The sequence below is a fragment of the Schistocerca nitens genome, chromosome 4 (genome assembly GCF_023898315.1).
Source record: "Schistocerca nitens isolate TAMUIC-IGC-003100 chromosome 4, iqSchNite1.1, whole genome shotgun sequence".
NCBI lineage: Eukaryota > Metazoa > Arthropoda > Insecta > Orthoptera > Acrididae > Schistocerca > Schistocerca nitens.
Window position 1 is genome coordinate 353,201,053 of NC_064617.1, and position 19,615 is coordinate 353,220,667.

Genomic DNA, 19,615 nt, shown 5'->3' on the forward strand with positions numbered 1-19,615 from the left:
CAGATTGTCCCACTCCTCAGTGGTGATTCAGTGTAGATCCCTCAGATTGGTTGATGGGTCACGTCATCCATAAACAGCCCTTTTCAATCTATCCCAGGCATGTTCAATAGGTTTCATGTTTGGAGAATATGCTGGCCACTCTTGTCGAGCGATGTCGTTATCCTGAAGGAAGTCATTCACAAGACGTGCATGATGGGGGTGCGAATTGTCATCCATGAAGATGAATGCCTTGCTAGTATGCTGTCGATATGGTTGCACTATCAGCTGGAGGATGGCATTCACGTATTGTGCAGCCATTATGGTGCCTTCCATGACCACCAGCAGAGAGCTGCACACAAGAGTTGAGGGCACACGATTTGGGAGGTGGTGGTACAAAGAGGGTACGGAAACTGTTAGATAGAGGCTGTGGGGCAATAGGTTACCATAAGTTGAGGCTGTGGTTATTTCAGGAGCAGAGAATGTGTTCTAAGGATAACTCCCATCTGTGCAGTTCAGAAAATCTGGTGGTTGAGGGGATGATCCAGATGGCCCAGATTGTGAAGCAGCCATTGGAATCAAATATTTTATATTCGGCTGTATGTTGTGCCACAAGGTGGTCCACTTTGCTATTGGTGACAGTTTGACAGTGGCCATTCATCCTGGTGGACAGTTGGTTGGTAGTCATACCAATATAAAAATCTGTGCAATGATTGTAGCAGAGCTGTTATATGACATGTGCCCCGACCTTTGATGGAGTAGGATAAGCCTATGACAGGACTGGACTAGGAAGTGGCAGGTGGATTGGACAGCTCTTGCACCTGTGTCTTCCACAGGGATATGATCCCTGTGGCAAGGGGCTGCGATTGGGGTTGATGTACAGAAGGACTAGGATGTTTTTGAGGTTGGGTGGGTGACGGAAAGCCACTTCAGGTGGAGTGGGTAATGAAAGGAGCTCTTTGTAGTTGGTTCTTCGGGGTGGTGAGAACGTTAGAGTGTGGTGGGATTTGGCACAGGATATCTGTTATCACTCTAGATCTGGGAGATAGTGCCTGTCTGTGAGGGCCTTTGTGAGACATTCAGCATAGTGGACAAGGGACTTCTTTTTGCTGCTGATACGCCGTCCCTTGGTGTGTGAGAGGGATTTTTTAGTGTGGTAGGGATGGCAGCTGTTGAAATGCAGGTACTGTTGGTAGTTCATGTTTTTAATGTGAACGGAGGTGTGGATGGACCAATCGGAGAGGAAGAGATAAACATCAAGGAAACTGACACTCTGGAGGTGAAGTAAAGTAGATGGGAGAGGAGGTGTTTAGGCTGTTAACGAGTGAGGACAGGGTGTCTTGGCCCTGAGTCTGGATCGTGAAGGTATCATTGATGAACCAGAACCAGGCCAGAGGTTTCAGATTTTGTGATTCTGGGATGTTTTCCTGTAGATGGTCCATAAACAGCATGGCATATGAGGGTGTGATGCAACTACCCATGGCTGTTTTTTTTATCTTCCCTTCAAAGGAGTAGCAGTTTTGTGTTAGGAGAAACTTACTAAGGCATATGAGGAATGAGGTAGTGTGTTTGGAGTCTGAAAGACATTGGGAGAGGTAGTGTTAAGAAGCAGCAAAACTATGAGCATGAGAGTGTGGTACCAACAGTGATTAATTGGGATCCAGGAAGTAAACAAGTGAGGGCAGTGTTAAGTCAGTAAAGAAAGTGGGTGGTATCTTTGATGTGGGAGGCTAGATTTTGGCCAGTTAGTTGAAGGTGTCGGTCAATGAGGCTCGAAATTCTTTCATTGTGAGTGCAATAACCATCTACAATGGGGTGTCCAGAATTGCTAGACTTTTGAATTTTAGGGAGCATGTAGAAGGTGGATGTGCTGGGTGTCATAAAGGTGAGGAGGGGAATGGTGTCACGCGAGAGGTTCTGGGAAGTGCCTAAGGCTTTAAACGGGGTCGTCTGGCATAGAATCACTCTGGTAGAATTTATATATGGAGGAGTCAGATAACTGGTAGAGGACTTCACTACGATTCAACACCTTCTCTCCTAACCACTTCACCTGATTCTCTTTCTTCTTGTATGTTGATTTCCTCCTCTCTGAGGGCCCTGTTCACGCCTCTGTCCACATTAAATCCACCAACCATGAACAGTATATGCATTTCAACAGCTGTCGTCCATCCTACACCAAAAAATCTCTCCCATACGGCCTGGCCATCTGGAGACAGCGATTCTGCAGTGACAAAAACTCCTTGCCCCCTATGCTGAACATCTCACAAAGGTCTTCACAGGCAGGTACTATTCTGCAAACCTAGTCCATAAACAGATTTGTCATGCAGTATTACCACACACCCCCAATTGTCCCACCACCCCCAAGAACCAGCTATGAAGGAGCACCCTTTTGTCACCCAATATCATCCCAGTCTGGAACAACTGAACTACATTCTTCATCAGGGCTTGGATTATCTTTCATGCCCGCCCCCTTCTAATGTTGTGTTCTGTCACCCACCCACCTAACCTCAACATCATCCTAGTTCATCGCTGCCCTGCTCCCAATCCCAACCCCTTGGCAAAGATATCATATCCCTGTGGAAGATGCAGGTGCAGGACCTGCCAATCCACCCACCCAACACTTCCTAATTTAGTCCTGTCACATGCTTATCCTACCCTATCAGAGGCAGGACCATCAGTGAAAGCACCCATGTCATATACTAGCTCTCCTGCCACCAGCTTTACTGAACTGTCCAGATGGGAGTTATCCTTACTAGACATTCTCCACTCCCAAAATTGTTCTGACCTCAATCTATGGCAAACTACTGCCCCACACCCTCCATACAACACTTCAACACTCTCCTCCCCCTGTCCTATCACCTCCACCCAATTCAAATCTCCTCACTCTTGTTGTGCATCATCTTTCTGTTAACAGTCTTTTCCCCTTCTCTGCTCCTCTCCTCTTCCATTCTTACCTCCTTCCCCACAGCCTCCTGATGCTGCACCTGACAGGTCTGTCCTGCCACCATCTAGTCCCTACACACTGCACCAGGCAGTGCTGATGTCTCCCCCCCCCCCCCCCCGCCCTCCCCTAGCCTGCTATCCCTCCTCTCCCCCTCCCCCTTCCTCTTCCCACTCCAGATATGCTTCTTCTGTTTGACATGACACAGTTGCATCCTGACCAGAGATAGCGGTCATGTTTGCTTGAGGTGCTCTTGTGTGTGTGTGTGTGTGTGTGTGTGTGTGTGTGTGTGTGTGTGTGATCTTAACAGTGAATAACAATCTATGCTTTTCATGATCATGTTAATATGCCAGCTGTGCCACATTTACTGTTTACTGTCGGCATTCTATATGAGAATGACAAGTAACAAACTGCCTGCTCGCATAATGGCCACCGCCAAAATGTGGCAAACTGTACACTTGACCTTCTAACGATTTGAGGACTAAAAGTGTGTGAACCGTATGTGCAAACTTCCTATTTATCTTATACGATTTGACTTATTTGGTGTACACAGCCGATCTTCTTCCCTGGATAACCTGCTTCTGGAATCTCTATAAACTTCTTCTCCGAAGAATGATGCTAGTTACAGGAACCTTAAAGACTCTCTCTCTACTTGCAAAATAATTAGGTACTTGAAGAATACTTTTCAACAACTATCGGTATATTTGACCTTCATAAAGAACAAAATTCACACTTCGCATATAAACATTTGACTTCTTGTAAGTCACTCACATTGTCTCACATTAGAAACAGATTTAAGTACATTTTAGAGAAGAGTTGGCTTAACAACCATGACTCCAATACAAACAAATTGTAAAAAACATCTTGCCTCCAGCAAATCCAAGATAAGAGTTTTTTTCAGAATTCTGAATCTCAAATGTTCGTGTTATTTTTAACAAAGGTCACTGATACGATTAACACAGAATAATCTAGATGTTCCATAGTTCTTCCTTGCTCTTTCACTACGACTTCCATGGATCGACCGACAAGTACTTGTTGGTGCCGTTCGACTACCGTGTCTACAGTCTTCTCACGATAAACTTCGGACCTGCACACACAGACAGGTGATGCGCAGTAGGTAGGGTTCCTTTCTCCCACCTACATCTAAAATATCGTGTGTTCAAGACGATGGAAGGCAGAGTGGTTCTAGAATTAAGGCCGAGTGGTTCTAGAATTTACGCGGAAATTCTCAAAATACTACATACATTGAACATGCGATATTTTATACATAATAATCATGTACTTAATATAATACACGATAACATTTTACAACCGTATACGTTTCTTCTATATGTTTATATACATTTTTTTTTCAACTACAATTCTTTGTACACTCTTAAACAGGCTTCTGCCTACAGTCTTTCTACTGTTTTCTTACTCTACTTTGTTTAGACATGAGCATTTGTTCGTGATTTAGTAAGCTTGACTAGTATTTAGGCATCGTGAGACTTTTTTTATTTCTGGTTGTAAACTTCAGGTGTTCGTGACACTTGAGTATTCTATTTTCTGTTCTCTTTCTTTGTACTAGTTTGTAGCTTGTAGTTTTGAGGAACTGTGGGCAAAATGAAAGCATTCTTTTGACACTCAATTATTTATATGAAACATAATAATGCTAGTTTTGTATATAATGCATACTTTCCAGAATAATTCTTATAAAATTTGTGACTTCTGTCATGATACTGTCCCTTTCCCCCAGGATCAGTACCTATACCTCGTTTGCGGGTTGACCTTATGAGAACACTTCCTCTTTCCATTATGGTAGGTACGCCCCTTTTCAAAACATTCCCATTTTTTAGGCCACAGGTCGTCCAATCTCCACGTAGGTACGCATGCCCTTTATATTCAGTAAATGCCGGGTATGCCCCCCCTTATCCTTTCTGAGTAGGCCTCACGGTTCACTACCCTAGTATACGTTTCTACGTATACTATAATTACATATTTTCTGGTAAAGCTACAAATTTACTCTGCACTTTGCATTCACTTCTTAATATATCATTTAATCCCTAGAGTCCTACTCTACTTCTCGACTTCTATACTGTTGGTAGATACTATGTCTACCTATAATTAAAGTCCTATTATCCTACTATTCATCAATTTTCAGAGTATTTATTATACTGTCTTTCTTAAATAAGCATCACGATCAACTCCAATCTTGCTTGCATTCTCTTTCATTACTCATGCCTCCTTCTTATGTACACTCGATGTAGAATCATCATAGGTCATAGTTCTTATACATACATGGAATCGTCACAGTGATGTAGGTTATTGGAAACCACAGAAACCAGGAAGGACTTCTGCTATAGAAGTATGTGGATATGGAAAGAGGGAAAAAAATAGATAGGTCCTCAAATGAGAAATAAGAAAGGAAATAAATAGAAATGGTTGCTAAGATCGAAGAAAAGAAAGAAGATAGCCCCAAAGACAGGAAATCCTTCCCACCTCCCTTCCCCAGATTTTTGAAATAGATGACAGAATAGTTCAAGATTTGCAAGGAATTCAGTGCAGAAAAACTATTTTGGAAGAAACACCGAAATCAACTCAGATCCCGACAGTCATCGCTCTGCCTGTTAACTCAGAATGTTAACGCCCCTGGGAGATATACGACTCCACCTGGGTCCCATGAATATGATATTAACTTCACTTGAGCTAGTGTAGACCAGTACTTCTCGTTAAATTTTGTTTGAAAATCTCCCCACTGCAAAACAATCACCACTTCGCTAAGTAACACAACATTAGGTGAAGTTACTCATTTTTCTATTTGTTCCTGGATAAGTTTGAATTCTCTCCAGAGCTCGTCTATGCTCTTCCTGATATCAGTAAATTCAGAAAACGCCATAGGCAATGTATTCCCGTATGTTATTCTCTGTGACTTTCCAATCTATAATTTCTTCTACCTGTTCCTCCAGACTACTTACATTTATGATATCAGAGTTTGCTATCTTCTCTTTGAAGCTTCTGTCTACACTTGTTACTCGTGTACTTACATGTGTAATTTTCAATTGAATGACAGGCATTAATTCGTTCTGCTTATCAATGCTCTCTTTCAAAGTATGCCATCCCTGCTTTACAGCATTAAACTGAGCATTACATACATCCTCCAATGATCCTAACTTTTCGTTAATCTCTAATTCTACACTATTATATTTCTACTCAATATTCAACTCTAATCTTTTTGTCAGATCCTGAAAATTATCCTTCTGTTTTTGATTGAAATCAGTAAACATTTGATTTACATGACTGTTTAAAGAATCAGTTACTTCCTTCTTTAAATCTAATTTCAAAATTTCAACTTTACCATTTAGAGTGTCAAATTCAGTCTTTATAGCATCCACGCCTTCACATAGACTACTAAATTCTCTACACTGTGCATCAACCTTGGCACTTAATAAACCTAGATTGGTCACCTGACTATTCAATGTTTCACTTTGGTTATTTAGAACTTTACTCTGAGCATTAAAAGTTGTACTCACATCATCTAATTATTCTAATTTATCATTTAACTGAGTATTTACTGAGTCTGAGTTAAAACTTTGATCTTCTAATTGAGAATTCATCAAGCCTAATTGTATACTCTGAGCTTTAATTAGATTTACTAACTCAGACCAGTCAGGCCCTTCTTTGGTAATTTTCATAGGCATGGTTGGTTCTGAAGTTTCTCCAACTTGTTGTATACTGTCCCTGCTTCTATAGGCTTTAGCTCTTGTGAGCATTTAATATTAATTTCAGTTATACCAATTACACAGTAAAAGTTCACCCCACCATAATTTTTAACACTTCTTACTAGAGTAATAAAGTTTTTATTTCACACTCACGTGGCATAGAATTCTCGCTGGTTAGGTGAGCGGATGTGGCGGCAAATCAGAACCAGTGAATAAAAGCTGGTGCCGGCGGTGGTGGATGTAGGTTGGTTAGCACGTCTGCATCCTCGCGATGTGTGCGAGAGCTGTGTACTCCCCGCACTGGATCTTTTTGGTCAAATCATTCTAGGTGTATCTCTTCTTAGTCTAATATGCCGAAATCTTGTCTCCGGTTTTTAACATTGTGACTTTCTTACGTCTTCTCCTTTTTTACATTTACAAATTTTCTCCATCTGATACTTTGAGCTTAATTCAATTTCTTGGAATGATTCTTTTGTCTCATTATGCTAGGTTGCTATGGCAACACATATCATCTTCTTATCTCATTTTCATCTCAGAATTCCTGTTTCCTTCTGTCCTTTCACACTGGTTGCTACATTCTAACGTTTTGTGATGAATTTTTTAATGGGCCTTCTCTTCTAAAACTGTGCTCTTTCGACAACACCGTCAGTATATTTGGACTCCATTTGCAATAACGAATTCGCAATTTCAATATAAATATTTGACTTCTTGTAAGTCACTCGTATTGTCGCACATTAGAAACAGATTTAAGTACATTTTAGAAAAGAGTTGACTTAACAACCGTGACTATTACAATGAAATCGTAAAAAACATCTCGCCTCCATCATGTCCAAGATAAGAGTTTTTTCAGAATTCTGAATCTCAAATGTTCATGTTATTTATAACGATGGTCACTGATACAATTAACACAGAATACGCTAGAAGTTCCATAGTTCTTCCTTGCTCTTTCACTACGACTTCCATGGATCGACCGACAAGAACTTGTCGGTGCCGTTCGACCACTGTGTCTACAGTCTTCTCATGATAAACTTCAGACCTGCACACACACAGACAAGTGACGTGCAGTGGATAGGGTTCCTTTCACCCACTTGCATCTAAAATATCGTGTGTTCAGTATGGTGGAAGGCCGAGTGGTTCTAGAATTTACGCGGAAATTCTCGAAACAGTACAACCTTCCAGTTGCCAAATGCATTGTGCACCACAACGCAAATGATTTCAACAGCTGCTCCACTGCAAGGGCCATTTGGATACTCCCTTCCAGCACTAATTTCTCTAAACCATGCAGGTGGGAATTCTCTCTCCAGTGTATCCTGTGCTCTCACAGTCCCCCTGGCATAAACCTCTGCTAACATGTTCCTCATTGCCTCACCTTATCTTTACTCTCTCTCCCTCTCCCCCCTCTTCCCCCCTCCCCCACCCCCAACCCTTCCCTTCTTCTTCATCTCCACTTTCCTCTCCTCCACCTCTTCCCCTTTCTATCTCTGAACACCTTCTGTCTTGTCGTGCAACCACTGATTCATCTGTTGAAAGCTCTGCCTCACACTGCCCTGTGTCCCACTCCTTTCCTCTTGTGTCCTTCTGTACGCCTTCCCCACCTCCATCTGACAGGCAGCAACTATCAATAACTGAGCAAGAGCTTGAAAGCTTATGTAAATACTGTTTTCTAATGTAGGTATCTCTGCACCACATATCATGTAGCTTCAGATGAGAGGTTGCGTTTCATTTGAAATTTTCATCGTTGTTGAAAGTTAATTCAGAAGTTTGGAAGATTCCAAAGTAACCAATTTGATTTTAGTCAAACAGTGGAAAATCCATGATGGAAAGTAACAATATTATGAGAAGGAAAGTTGTTACCCACCGTACAGCAGAGATGCTGAGTCACAGATAGGCACAACAAAAAGACTCTCACAATTAAAGCTTTCGGCCAAGGCCTTTGTCAACAATAGACTCACAAATGCGCACACTGCAAGACATGATGTACCAAAAACATTTATTTGTAAACGGTTATGCTTATTACATATGATGATAGAAATTTTAGCCCATACTGTGTTAGTGTGGAGCTGAATAAAAATATTTTTCTCATTTACTTACAGGAAATAATACCTCTTATAGTCATGACAATTCAGCTTCATCCAGAGGCAGACAGTAGAGATAAGTTGTTAAATCTGTTGTTCAACCTGAAGAAGAAACCTAATGAAGAAGAGAGGTTAACAATTATTGCAGGTCAGTAAATTTTCAGTAACTCTCACACCAGCTACAAAAATAATGAAAGATAAGTATATGCTTGATTTTGTTCATTAGTTTTTAAACCTCTTTTCACATGTTCCGACTTGCTTCCTTTTAAGACAACTATTCAGTTTGTATTCTTGAATATAACTATCATCACAGTTTTTTAATTCATTCTGCTTCTTGCCTTAAAGGTTGAGAAACTCTGGAAAACATTTTCCATTATTCCTATAGGAATCAATCACATTTGAATCATTTGCGTATTTTTTGTAGAGACAAAAATCAGCACTTTGTTGAAAATAAATGTTAATTGTTTCCAGCATCGCTATTTTGTTCTTGTGGGCTATTGGAGATACACATAACAAGCAGTTATTTGGATTGCTTCGATATTATAAAGAGCTTTGTGACATGGATTTGCATTCTTTTATTCCTGACGTAGCATACATTTTTTAGATTGTGTGTGACAAATTAAAATTGTGCAGTGGCTTGGGAAATTTGTCTGTCATGGGTAGTGCTTTTCCAGCTGAGCTACTGAAGCACACATTGTGAAAGTAATTGAAACTTCCATTTCTCACTGGATCCTCTCCACTCCTTCCAAACTTTGTACACATTTTCCTGAAAAGCTGCAATACTAGCACCTCTGGTTGTCACTTACAGCTACCATGCATAACCATACCATCAATGATAACATTATCCAACTGAAAGTGGATATACAGCAGGCCTTCGCATCCATCTAACATATGTCTTTTTCTTATCTCCCTGGTCATTACGTGAAATGTATGTTGGTGGAGGTAGAATTGTTCTGCAGTCAGCTGTAAATGCCAGTTCTCTAAATTTTCTCAATAGTGTTTCTCAAAAAGAGTGTCACCTTCTCTCCAGGGATTCCCACTGGAGTTTTTGAATCGTCTCTGCAACACTTGCATGTTGTTCGAACCAGTAACAAATCTGGCATTCCACTTCTGAATTGCTTTGATATCTTCCTTTAACACTTACCATGCTGTTACTGTAATATTAGGTTGGGTGCAGAAAAGAAGAAAATGCAGCTGCCGTAATGTTTGTGCAGTATTCAGTGTTATTTTGAATTTCACACATAATTTTACTGTTCCTACTAAAAACTGTAGGTTCTTTAATGCTTTTAGTCAATCACTTTAGTGCTAGATCACAGAAACTAAGAAGGTTTGCTTGTGGTTATGGTTTGTCTGTTACATTTTCTGTGGTGTTCTTTCATTTGTTTACCTTTGTTTTTGGCACGTGTATTATTGATGTTAACTTGTTTATCTTCTTTTTAATTGCTGTGGCGTGTGATAAAGATGCAAAACTTCAAAAAATGATTCATACATTCTATAAGCTTTATCATTTCCTGAAAAAGATTTATCTTCAACATACATGAATGTTGCCCCACATGAAGTTGAAACCATGTCATTTAAAAAAGAACTTGTATTTTTTTGTATATCTCATACTAAGCTCGTTCTATAGCCATTGAAAGTGTAATGAAACTATTGGAAATCAGCCAGAGCACAGGGAGTGGCATGCAGCTAGCACTCAGCATGGTAAGAGTTAATTTCACGTGTTTTGGATACCAAATACTCAAGCAATATTCAAGAATAGGTCGCTCTAGTGTCCTATATGCCGCCTCCTTTACAGATGAACCACACTTTCCCAAAATTCGTCCAGTAACCTCAGCTCAACTATTCATCTTCCCTACAGCAATCCTGATGTTCTTGTTCCATTTCATATTGCTTTGCACCATTATGCCCAGATATTTAAATGCCATGGTTGTGTCAAGCAGGATAGTACTAATGCTATATCCAAACATTACAGGCATGTTTTTTTCCTACTTATGAGAATTAACTTACATTTTTGTACATTTAGAGCTAGCTGCCATTCATCATGCCACCTAGAAATTTGTCTAAGTCATCTTGTATCCTTCTATGGTCGCTCAACTTCCACACCTTCCCATTCACCACAGCATCATCAGCAAACAACTGCAGACTGCTGTCCACCCTGTCGACCAGATTGTCTATTTATATAGAAAATTATAGTTGTTCTATCACACTTCCCTGGGACATTCCTGCTGATATTGTTGTGTCTTATGAACTTGTGTTGTCGAGTACACCATGCTGGTTTCTATTATTTATGAAATCTTTGAGACTTTCACATATCAGGCAACCTATTTCATATGCTCATACCTTTAAGTCTACAGTGGAGCACAGTGTCAAATGTGCAGTACCTACTGTCTGTGTTCATCATTAAACTTTTATGATGGGAACTGAAGCCAGCAAGGTTCCTACTGTAGTTTAGTCACTTCCCACTGCTAATTGATTTAATGGTTAATCTCTCTCTCTCTCTCTCTCTCTAGACATTTAGTTGATTAGAGTGATTGATACCTTCATTGACTGATGTATGGAGTAATTGATTCATTCATTCATATGTTCATGCATATTTAAACTTCAACCTTGAATAAGTTTATAGGGGAAGTTTGAAATTAGATCTGAAAATCATCTATAAAAAGACAAAAACAATCTACAATGAAGCATAGAAGGGAAGACTAAAAATAAACACTGAGGTCATAGAACCAGTTGACAAATTTTCATATTTAGGACAGTTGAAGACAACAGCGAGGTGGATGGGAAAGAAAATAAACAGAAGATTGGAAATGTTCTGAAGAGAGTTTGGTAAACTAAATATTGTTTTCAAAACTTAGCTCCAGAGTCATCTGTAAAGCAATAATAAAGCAATAATACTATGAAGAGACTAGATTGCTACTCCCCATAAACATGGCATGTTCAGTTGCAGACAGGCACTATGAAAAGACTGTTACATGCTGAGCTTTTGGATAAAGCCTTCATCAGAAAAGAAAGGAAAAGACACACATTCACACAAGCAAGCATATCTCTCACACAGATCATCACTATCTTTGGCCACTCTGGCTAGACTGCAACTATCGCATTGAATGAAAACAGCACCACAGAGTGTGGTAGGGCAGGGGTAGGGATAGCATGATATGGATGTCGGGAAAGAAGAGTGCTGTCTGCTGGAGCATGCAGGTATTAGAAGGTGGCAGGACAAGGATGCAAGGCACATTGTTGGTCAGTAGCGGGGGAGGGGGGTCAGAAAAGGAGAGGAACAGAGAACAAGAAAAGACTTTTGGGTGTGTTGGCAGAGAATAGTGCACAATGAGGGTGACATAATCAAAAGTTGTGCAATGATTTTCATATTCATGTGACTACCAACCAGCTGTCCACCAGGATAAATGGCCACTGCTGAACTGTGCCCTATAGCAAAGTGACCACCCTGTCGTGCGACATTCAGTTGAACATAACATGCTTGATTTCAGTGCCTGCTTCACAACTTGGGCCATCTGCATCCCCCCATCCGCCACCAATTTCTGAACTTGGCAGATGGAAGTTATCCATATAACGTATTCTCTGCTCCTGAAATTATCCTGATGTCAACTTACAATAACCTATTGTCCCCACACTCTTCACCCAACAGTTTCCAACCCCTCTGTCCTATCACCTCCCCCTAATTCACATCCCCTCACCCTCATGTACGCCACTCTCTGCCAATGCACCCACTGGCCTTTTCTCCCTCTCTGCTCCATTTCTTTTTCATGTCCCATTCCCACCTTCCCCTCTCCACCACAGCGTCGCAATGTTGCACGCAGCAGCCTTGTCCTAGTGCATTCTAGTTCCTGTGCGCTCCACCAGACATCCCCCCACCTGTACCCTGCTGTTACTTCCCTTTCCCTGCCACACTCTGTATTGCTTTCATTCAACTTGACTGTTACAGTCTGGCTAGAGGGCCTTGAGACCGTGGTCATGCTTGCATTAGGTGTGCCTACTTGTGTGAAAGTGTGTGTGTTTTCCTTTCTTTTCTGAAGATGGCTTTGGCAGGAAGCTCAGTGTGTAACAATCTTTTCATTGTGCTGTTCTCCAACGCAATCTGTCATCTTTAAGTTGAGTAGCAACCTATCCTTTTGATAATATTGCTGATTTTTGGGCTTGAAGTTTACAATAAGTTTGTTTTACAGGTTTTGACTTAAGATAGTGAGGCTATTTATGCAAGAATTGGAACTTTGCACCTTAGGGTTGCTAGTAGTGGCAGGAAAACAAATTACTGGATCAGGGAACAGACTGTATTGGAATATGAAATAGCAGTGGGCGGGTAGTGTAGCCAAATGAATGAATGGATGGTACATGGACCAATATTGTTCTTTGCTGGATTCCCCAAGATAAGAAAAGACATGACAATATGGTGTTACGTGGATAGACGAAATTAAAAAAAAATGCAGCAACATCATGAAATTGTTTTGCTGAAGATCCTAATGCATTGAAAAATATTGAGAATGCCTTTATCCAGCAGAGGATGTCAAGTGACTAATGATGAATATTTGTCAGATGCTGAAGACCATTCCAGATTCCCACACTTTGTGAGCATTGACACACTGTGGTGACCAAATTTGTAGCCTAATAAGCAGGCAATCATACATGTCATCTTTTCAGTATTATACAGTGTAACATGTTCACTTTATGGGTAAGTGGAAAAGTACAAGGCATGTTTTTTTAGTAAGTACCATTTTGAAATAAAAATATAACAAATAGTCTTTCCATAGCAATTTTATTTTTATATGAAAGCCAGTACTTTAATGTACTCTTCTGCTTAATTTCCACCAATATTAAGGCACTAACATATTGCACAACTAGCTTTCGTATACCTCCTCCGGTTGAGGATCCTGTTGACTGATACACACACTGTGGTTGGTTTTTTTAGTGCTAAGTGTATGAAAGTGGTTGAAATTCATCATCAGATCAGTGAAGTGTATGGAGAAAACATTATTAGTGATGAGATGGTGCAGCAATGGGTGAGAGCTTTCAAAGATCGCTGTATGAGACTCACAATGAGGAACAAAGTGAGAGACCTCCAGTCATTACTGATGATTTGGTGCAGAAAGTTGAAAAATGTGAAAGAGAATAGTTGCTTTATGAAATTTAGACATGTGATGAGTTTCCTCAATTGTCAAGAAGTGAGCTTTATTTGAAACTATATTACAATGGGTGTCTTAATCAGGCAGCAGATTTCTACAAGGGTGGTATTTAAAATTTTGTTGTATGGTACGATAAGTGAGTCAATATGTGTGGGAATTACACAGAAAAGTATGTTAAAGTACAGGCCTTCTTGTACAAATAAGTTTGCTAAGACAAATGTATCTGCTTTATTTTTATTTCAGAATTGTATTTGCTTATAAAACGTGCCTTTTGCAAATGAAATGGTCTAACATTTGATTACTGTGTGGTGTTCTTTTGTCAAAGTTTGTGCCTTTCACACTCGGCATGCTTTGATGTTTGTGTATTTGGGTAATACTGAGATACCCTGTGATTAAAATTGAATGTTAAATTGTAGGGCCACCTATCACTGGCTGCATGAGCAAGTTATAACAAAGTAAGTACTCCAGCTTGAATGGCTAAAACAGAATAAAAGTTATTTAAAATCGGAGATGTCTGCTCTAGCATCTATGGAGGTCATTTATCTGTAAAACTGTGCATTTGTGTAAAGTCATTATTCAGAGGTTAACGAATCTGCAGGCTACTTCTTAAATAGAAGTATCCTTGTTGTCATATGTTATTCACTGACTCATTATTGAGTGCAAATATGGTGTTATAATGAAGTGATTAAAATATATTGGAGTGTAACAGCTCATTGCAAAGATGTTCACAGTGTGATCACTGTGGCCTTTAATGTCAGTCTGCAGTATGGATACACTGAAAACAATACAGAGTGTCTACAAGTTGCCTTTGTGAAGTGGATGTACTGTGTCACTCTACTGTGTTGTAATTCCTTCTTTTAAGCTTCACATTAGCACTCTGATGACATAAGGGAATAATGTACAACAACACAGCAGCTTCTATTTTGGGGAATATGACAAAATAAGTGCTGTGTGTGTTAGTGTATATTGTTTCAAGCAAATGTTTAGCTTTTTGCCAAATAAAACCCAGTTATAACTCTTGTAAATCTGCTGGTTATAATTGTCTGTTACACAGTATTATTGTTTGAGTAATTTCTGCTTCTTTTGTTCTTAGATTTATTAACCTTCAGACTTTGATTATAAACAAATAGAGAGTTTTATCTACAAATGACCTTGTTGGGTGGTAAAACAGATACATCTCAGCATTTTAAAGTAATCAAACTGGTATACTTCTTTTGCCAGGTCAGCACCAAACACTTAAATAAATTGTCACCTGAACACTCCTTTTATATAAAATGTTGCTTCCTGAATATTCAATCACAGTTAAGTATTATTAATCAGGGTCCAGTTAGTCTGTGCCCTGAATCTGTGTGCCTTCTTCCTCCAACTTGGCTCAGACTTTACCTCCTTTACAGACTACAGATACAGCTGCTGAAAATTAACTTCTGATTCTCATTCACTTCACCACATAAATAAGAAGTGAGATTCAATTCACTTAACAGATATGATATTAAACTTGATAATTAACAGTTGCAACACATTTATTATGTTTGGCATTTTGGGTTCTTAGCTTTCATGATGCTCTTTCTTCCATACCACCCACTCCATGGAACTCCTATCTCCATCTCAGCAGGTAAGGTCGTCTGACTCCTACCCATTTCTGTACAAGTCACTGGATCATTAGCCGTGATATCAACACCTTCAATTTAAAACACTGCCCAGCAGTGGGATGCTCACCACTTATTGACCGCTCTCTGTCGCAAACATCTTTTACTCTGACGTATGTATTTAAGGGCATGGCATCTGTTGTTCAAGGATTTGGACGTATCACTACATGGTGTGTGTGTGTGTGTGTGTGTGTGTGTGTGTGTGTGTGTGTGTGTGTGTGTTCTAACATAAATCTGGAAATGACGTTCCCAAATGATAGCATATTTTACTAAAATTGTAGTCCAGATAGCACTTTCTCTTTTTAAAGTACCAGACATATATAAAGTGACTAACTGTGTATATGTGACGATTTATTTGTTAATTTTTTATTTTTAAAAGATACAACCTCTTTAGCTGTAAGTTCTTTATTTATAGGCACGACTGTTTTTGCAGCATTTTAGCTACATCATTGTGTGTCATCTATACAAACTGATAGACAAAACTCACATGAGGCAAGAAAACATAACTAAAATGAAAAAGTATATAAGATGAACACACAATCAAGTCATGTTCTGATAGGCAATTTTTCTCTAAGTGGTGGATGTTAAACATAAAATAGTATAAAGTAACATAAATGCTCTATAAAATAATGTAAATGCTCGTGTGATATGCTCCTACAATGCCTAGACGGTACAAAAGCAATTTTTTTGTATCCACATTCAGTGACTGCAAAATAAATTTCTGTAAACTGATGTGATAAATATCTTACATACCACCCATTGTGTATGTTAATACGTGGTGATTTATTCCAGGCATGGTGGCAATAGCACAGTGCTCAGGGCCAGCCCTTGTGGAGACGGAAGTGCTTCCTCAGTGTTGGGAGCAGCTGAGCCACAAACACATTGAAAGGCGGCTTTTGGTTGTAGAATCTTGTAGTGCACTGGCACCGTATGTTTCTGTAAGTTTTCATTATTACATGGTGATATAGTAAACAGTTTTCTTTGATTTTAAGCAGTGTTTTCAGATAGGACAAATATTCAGTGCCCAAATAGTTGGCACCTTCTATATGTCTCCTACTTGTACTTCTTCCTACTTGCCCCTTTTCCTGAAATTTTTAATCCTATCAACTCCTTCATAGATATTCGCATACCTTTCTACACCATAACAATACTTGGGAAAGGAACTGTGCATGCTTATCAACTAACAAGTGTCTCCTGATTTTGTGCAGCAGTCACCATCAGCAGAAATCTTGGAGCTGACATAATTGAACCTAGAAACTGTCTCCATTGTTTCTCCTCCTATATTCCATGAAGTAATAGGTCAAGTTGCCATAAGTTTCATTTTTTCAATATTCAGCCTTAGACCAGTCTGTGCACATTCTTCTTTCAACACCTGTTGGAGGATATTTAACTCTTTTCACTTTCTACCATCAGTGTGGTATCGTCTGCATATCTAAGGTTATTTATACTTACCCCGGATATTTTAATTCTGTTTTCTTTATCATCTAACCTGATGTTCCTCATTATGTGCTCAGTGTACGGGTTGAATAAATGAGGTGACATAAAGCACCCTTGCCATGCTCCTTTCTGTATCTTGACCTATTTAGTTGTTCCATGTATGGTTCTCACAGTGACTTCTTGTTCAGAGTATAAATTCTGTTTGACGTAAATGAGGTGATCTGGTACTTGCATGTTCTTGAGTAGCTCCCCTAATTACTTGTGAGCAACATAGACAAAGGTTTTAGCATAATCAATAAAGCAGGTATACACATCTTTTTGGAATTCTCATGCCTTCTCCATAATCTGTCAGATGTTGGCACTTTGATCTCTGGTCCCTCTTCCTGTATGTAATCCAGCTTGTTCTTCTGACCATTCTCAGTCTGTATACTAGCAAAGTCTATTTTGTAAGATTTTAAGCATGGCTTTGCTAGCATGTGTGATAAATGTGTGTATTCAGTGATTTGAACAGCTTTAAAAAATTTCCTCCTTCAGAATGAGGCTGAACAGAGATTCTCCAGTCTTTTGGCCACCGTTGGATTCTCTATGCTTTCTGACATGTTGAATGCAACACTTTCATTGCATTCTTTACAAAGATTCTGAACAATTCTGCTGGAATTCCATCATGTCCATTAGCCTTGTTTCCAGCAATACTTTCAGGGGCCCATTTGACTCCACTCTGCAAAATATCTGGCTTTGGTTCTAAATTCACATTAGCTTCATAATCATCAGTATGCAGTTCTATCTTATGTACAACGTCTACATATTCTGTCCATATTTTTTTAATGTCCTCTGTTGCCACTCTTTTATAATTCCATCATACTGTTCTCTTCAGCTTCTTTGCACCATTCATTTTTAAGACTATATTCTTGTCTCTCTTAGCTAATTTCCAAAACCCTGCATTTCAGTGTTGCTGATCAATCCCCTTTGATTTTTGCTTTACATAATTCTTCTGAAATTTGCAATGCATCAATTGATAACCATCTAGCCTTCTTGCTGTCCTATTTCTTGGGAATGTGTTTTTTTTGCTGACTCCTTGAATGTAATGCATTAAATCTATTCTTGACTTCTACTGTATAATCAGAAGGTACAACCTTAAGTAGTATCTGTGAGATGTAATACTTTTAGCTACTTTCCTCAGTTTCAGCCAGAATATGCAATTAACAGCTCATTATCTGATTTACAATTAGCAATTATCGAGTAGCTTCCACCTCTGATTACAAAGTTTATAATCATTTTAGTTCTGGTACTGGGTGTGAGGCAAAGTCCAGGTGTATAGGCATTGTTTGGGTAGCTGTTAACAGTGTATAAGTAATAAGCAGCAAATTGTCCTGGCAGAATTCTAGAAGTCTCTATCCTGCTTCATTTTTTGTGCCAAGACCAAATTTTCCCAGACGTCTTCTACAGCTTGATTTACTCTAGCATTCCAGTTGACAACTATGAAGAAGACCTCCTTTTTTGGTATCGGCAGCAGTAACACTTGCAAATCTCCGTAAAGATGATTAGTGATGTCCTCATCAGCATTGGTGGTTGGCCCGTAAACTTGAATCTCTGTGATATTAAGGAGTTGACCTTGAAATCTGATGGACATCATTCTATCATTTTTATAATTGCACCCCATTGTTGCTCTTCATACACAGTTACTAACAATGAAGCATATTCCATTACTTCTATTGCTCTCTTGTCAAGAATAGAATATCATACAGCCATCAGATGCAAATGCTTATGCCAGTCCACCTTATTTCATGTATTCCCAATATGTCGATGCCAGCTGTCACCATTTCTCTTTTGACTACATCCAGTTTTCCCTGTTACATATACCTTACATTCCACGTTCCTGAACAGTACTCCTTACAGCCTCTTACTTTTCATGATGCTTCCTCTCAACCTAGGCAGCAAGGATGAGGAGGTGAAATGCCCAGAAGGAAAACTTCTGGATTGTACAAAAGCTTTTGTGAACAGCACACACTCTCTGACACCCCCCCCCCCCCACACACACACTCTCTCACACACCCCCCCCACACACACACACTCTCTCACACACACACACACACACACCCCACACACACACTCTCTCACCCCCCCCCCCCACACACACACTCTCTCACCCCCCCCCCACACACACTCTCTCACCCCCCCCCACACATACACTCTCTCACCCCCCGCCACACTTACACTCTCTCACCCCCCCACACATACACTCTCTCACCCCCCCCCACACATACACTCTCTCACCCCCCCCCATACATACACTCTCTCACCCCCCCACACATACACTCTCTTACCCCCACACTCACACACTCTCTCTCTTCCCCCCCACACACGCTCTCTCTCTTCCCCCCCCACACACACTCTCTCTCTCCCCCACACACACACTCTCTCTCTCTCCCCCCCACACACACACACACACTCTCTCTCTCTCTCTCTCTCTCTCTCTCTCTCTCTCTGCTCCCCCCCACCCACACACACACACTCTCTCTGCTCCCCCCCCCCCACACACTCTCTCTCTGCTCCCCCCCACACACACTCTCTCTCTCCCCTCCCTCACACACACACACTCTCTCTCTCTCTCCCCTCCCTCACACACACACTCTCTCTGCTCCCCCCCCCACACACACACACTCTCTCTCTCTCTGCTCCCCCCCCCCACACACACATTCTCTCT

At 40.2% G+C, this 19,615-nt stretch overlaps 1 protein-coding gene across 1 annotated transcript in view; it reads left to right on the forward strand.

Moving 5' to 3' along the window:
* Positions 1 to 19,615, forward strand: part of LOC126251847 (RAB11-binding protein RELCH homolog) — a 121,964-nt gene that overhangs the window by 48,294 nt on the left and 54,055 nt on the right. The window contains exons 7-8 of the mRNA XM_049952523.1: positions 8,709 to 8,838; positions 16,267 to 16,412. Coding sequence (XP_049808480.1) covers positions 8,709 to 8,838; positions 16,267 to 16,412 — 276 coding nt within the window. The remainder of the gene's footprint in view (positions 1 to 8,708; positions 8,839 to 16,266; positions 16,413 to 19,615) is intronic.